Genomic DNA, 3,291 nt, shown 5'->3' on the forward strand with positions numbered 1-3,291 from the left:
TCAGTTCCCAAATGTTTACTGAGTGTTGTTAAAAGGAAAGGCCATGTAACACAGTGGTGAACATGCCCTTTCCCAACTACTTTGGCACGTGTTGCAGCCATGAAATTCTAAGTTAATTATTATTTGCAAAAAAAAAAAAAGTTTATGAGTTTGATCATCAAAGTGCATTCAACTGAAAATGGGTTGAAAAGGATTTGCAAATCATTGTATTCCGTTTATATTTACATCTAACACAATTTCCCAACTCATATGGAAACGGGGTTTGTACATTTATTTCCCCGGAGTCCCTACAGGCATACTTGCCAACCCTCCCGGATTTTCCGGGAGACTCCCGAAATTCAACGCCTCTCCCGAAAACCTCCCGGGACAAATTTTCTCCCGAAAATCTCCCGAAATTCAGGCGGAGCTGGAAGCCACGCCCCCTCCAGCTCCATGCGGACCTGAGTGACGTCAGGTGCGCAACACCACGTAAATCGTTGGCCAACCAAAAAGTAACCCCAGTACGCTATAGCCAACATTCACCAGGAGATGGCAACAGACAAACATAGATCACTCTATTACATTATTCCCCTTTTAGAAATGTATAGAAGTTACTCAAAATAAATAAACAACCCAACCAAAAAATGCAGCAGCTCAATTAAAAAACTGTACTTAAGCCACATTCTTTTCTTTTCTTTTTTTAGTACTGAACTCTTAACCCTCATTTGTAAAAAAATAACATGCATATTATACAAACAGTATTTGTACACCTTTAACACAGATTTTTATACTGTCTTCAGAGATTCAGTTTTTTTGGTGGTACTCGAAACCTTTCTGGGTACCTGCGAAAGGGTGTTCAGCATGGTTAGAAAAATAGTGACAGAGAATAGAACAAGGATGGACAATTCAACCCTTAACTCAACAATGAGTAGATGAGTGTTATGTGTGTGTATATGCGTAAAGAAATGAACACTGAAATTCAAGTATTTCTTTTATTTATATATATATATATATATATATATATATATATATATATATATATATATATATATATATATATATATATATATATATATATATATATGAAATACTTGACTTGGTGAATTCTAGCTGTAAATATACTCCTCCCCTCTTAGCCCCGCCCCCAACCACGCCCCGCATTCCCCCGGCCACGCCCCCCCCCCCCCCCCCCCCCCCAACCCCCACCTCCCGAAATCGGAGGTCTCAAGGTTGGCAAGTATGCCTACAGGCCTCAATGAATTAATCCATCCCAAGAACCAAAAATGGCACTGCTGGTCAACCACTCAAGTTACCAAATATGGCAGGTATGATTTCCTTGTTGCAATAAAGGGTTAAGATGAATGAGGGAAGATGGACTGTGGATTGATCCCTGTGGGACACCAAAGGAGTCCGTTCGTTCGTGGTGTAAAAAGCCTTCAGACTTGGTGAAGAAGTCATTAGTCACAAGTGGACGTTGCTTTGGATTGTAGGAACTTTTGTTTTTCCTGCAGTATCTCCTCCAGGCACTGGATGGCTACCGGGTCCACTTTGGGGTCAAACTTGTTGGCGAACCAATGGCGGCTGTTTAGCAACCAGCGCACTTCGGCCGCGCCGTAGATGCAAACGCTGCGGACGTGTTTCCCCGTGCAGGGCGGGTAGAGAGCCTCCTCCAGGTAGTGCCATTTGACCAAACGGGTCTTGCTCATCAGGTCGGTGATGTCCGGCTCGCTCCTGGGCACCTCGCCCGGTACGCCCGGCAGTCTCATCAGCGTGGCCCAGAAGTGTTCGTCGGGCGAGTACGTGTCCTCTGACCAGGTCAGAAAGTCTTTGACCACGGCGGAGGTGCTCATGTAGACAACAAAGTCACGCGAGAGCACGAAGTAGGCGTTGCCAATGAACATCTCAATGCCGTGAGGCGGGGCGCTCTTGGCCAGCTCCGTTTTCTTTGGCGACGTCCGGTCCTTCTGCTCGTGGTGGAAGGTGAACCTCTGCTTCTTGTACTCGCTAGGTCGGGACGTCTCCAGCATGTTGGCGCCCTTTAGACCGGCCAGCTCTGACACCAGCTCCATGTTGGTCCTCAGGGGGAAGTCCTGCCCGCAGAGGTTGATGACGTACTTCCAGGAGATGTCCACCTCGAGGAGATCTGAGAGACAGTTGAGGTCGGCTTTCAGGCGACTCATGCCGGCGTAAATGACGTACTCGCGCTTGGAGGCGATGAAGACGTTGGGTAAGCAGCGAGCTAAACCTTCCATTGCCGACCCAAACGTAGCTGAGGACTTCTGGTCGTAGTGGATGCAGAAGATGTTACTCGGCGAGTACAGCGCCCTGATCAGCCGCTCCACCATCCAGGCAGACTTGTGCACCACCAGCGAGTACGCCAATTGGAAATGTCTCTCCTGCTCGGTGGCGCACACGTCGTCGTAACCCCGGACCTGAAGGAAGAGCGAGCAGTCGGCTGTGAGGTCGCGCAGAGTCTCATCCGGGTCCTCTGAGACTTCCTTCCTCCTGATCACCAGCGACCGCCCCACCTCCACCGGGTCCAGGTCGTATACGGCCGAGCAGCTCACGTTGTACTTGCGAAACGTCGGCGCGTGGCGTGGAGGCGGCGGCGTTGGCGCCGGGCGACGTAGATTGTGAGCGACGTAGATGCAGACGCACAGGACGGCCAGTAGCACCAGCCGGCGGGGAAACGTCTTCCTTCTCAGCAGAGAACATCTCACGTTCATTCTGCGAGGAAGCAGACTGCTAATATTATCTCCACATATCCTGTTGCAAAACGAGCCACTAAAATAGTCAATGATTGACTAAGAAGGCTGCAAAGGTTGTTCAAGAGGAAGTGTAACCCTTTCACATACCTTGAACCATCCGACGGTACCTGGTCCCGTTCATCTGGAAATCTACAGCAGTAGATTCAGACATTAACCAGGGTGAGGAGGTAACAGGAAGAAACGCTCATAGAAAGATCCGGAAAGAGCTCAGGAAGCTGAAAAGAAAAGTTCTATTTCTGTTTGATTGTGACACTTAACTTACTACTTCTCAGACCTCTGAGGGACTGCCGAGTTATTGACTTATTCAATAAAAGGCGGACTGAATCATGTGAGTCAAAGGAAGCGAAAGCACACATGAAGTAAACTCTGTTGATTTTTAACAAGATGTGGTTTATTAACGTGACAAAACAAATCCTGATTAGAAAGTTCTACATCGGTGTGTATTATTTATACACCAGGAAGGTTCAACATACTCAGAGCTTAAATCTTAAGTTTGAGTTTATTTACCTAAAAACGTAATGGAATTTTTTATTTTTTTACTGAT

General features: G+C 47.0%; 1 protein-coding gene across 2 annotated transcripts; it reads right to left on the minus strand.

Moving 5' to 3' along the window:
* Positions 1-1,201: 1,201 nt before the first annotated feature.
* Positions 1,202-3,006, minus strand: LOC133610180 (beta-1,3-galactosyl-O-glycosyl-glycoprotein beta-1,6-N-acetylglucosaminyltransferase 4-like). 2 transcript variants are annotated; one of them, XM_061966269.1, is made up of 2 exons: positions 2,835-3,006; positions 1,202-2,706 (listed from the first exon to the last, which is right to left on the minus strand). In XM_061966269.1, the coding sequence occupies exon 2, from the start codon at positions 2,703-2,705 to the stop codon at positions 1,437-1,439; it is 1,269 nt and encodes a 422-aa protein (XP_061822253.1). In that variant the 5' UTR covers position 2,706; positions 2,835-3,006; the 3' UTR covers positions 1,202-1,436. The 2 variants fall into 2 exon arrangements, with proteins under 2 accessions (XP_061822253.1, XP_061822254.1); XM_061966270.1 differs by having other exon boundaries at positions 1,202-2,721.
* Between the last annotated feature and the right edge of the window lie 285 nt (positions 3,007-3,291).

Source organism: Nerophis lumbriciformis, linkage group LG11 (assembly GCF_033978685.3).
Source record: "Nerophis lumbriciformis linkage group LG11, RoL_Nlum_v2.1, whole genome shotgun sequence".
Classification (NCBI taxonomy): domain Eukaryota; kingdom Metazoa; phylum Chordata; class Actinopteri; order Syngnathiformes; family Syngnathidae; genus Nerophis; species Nerophis lumbriciformis.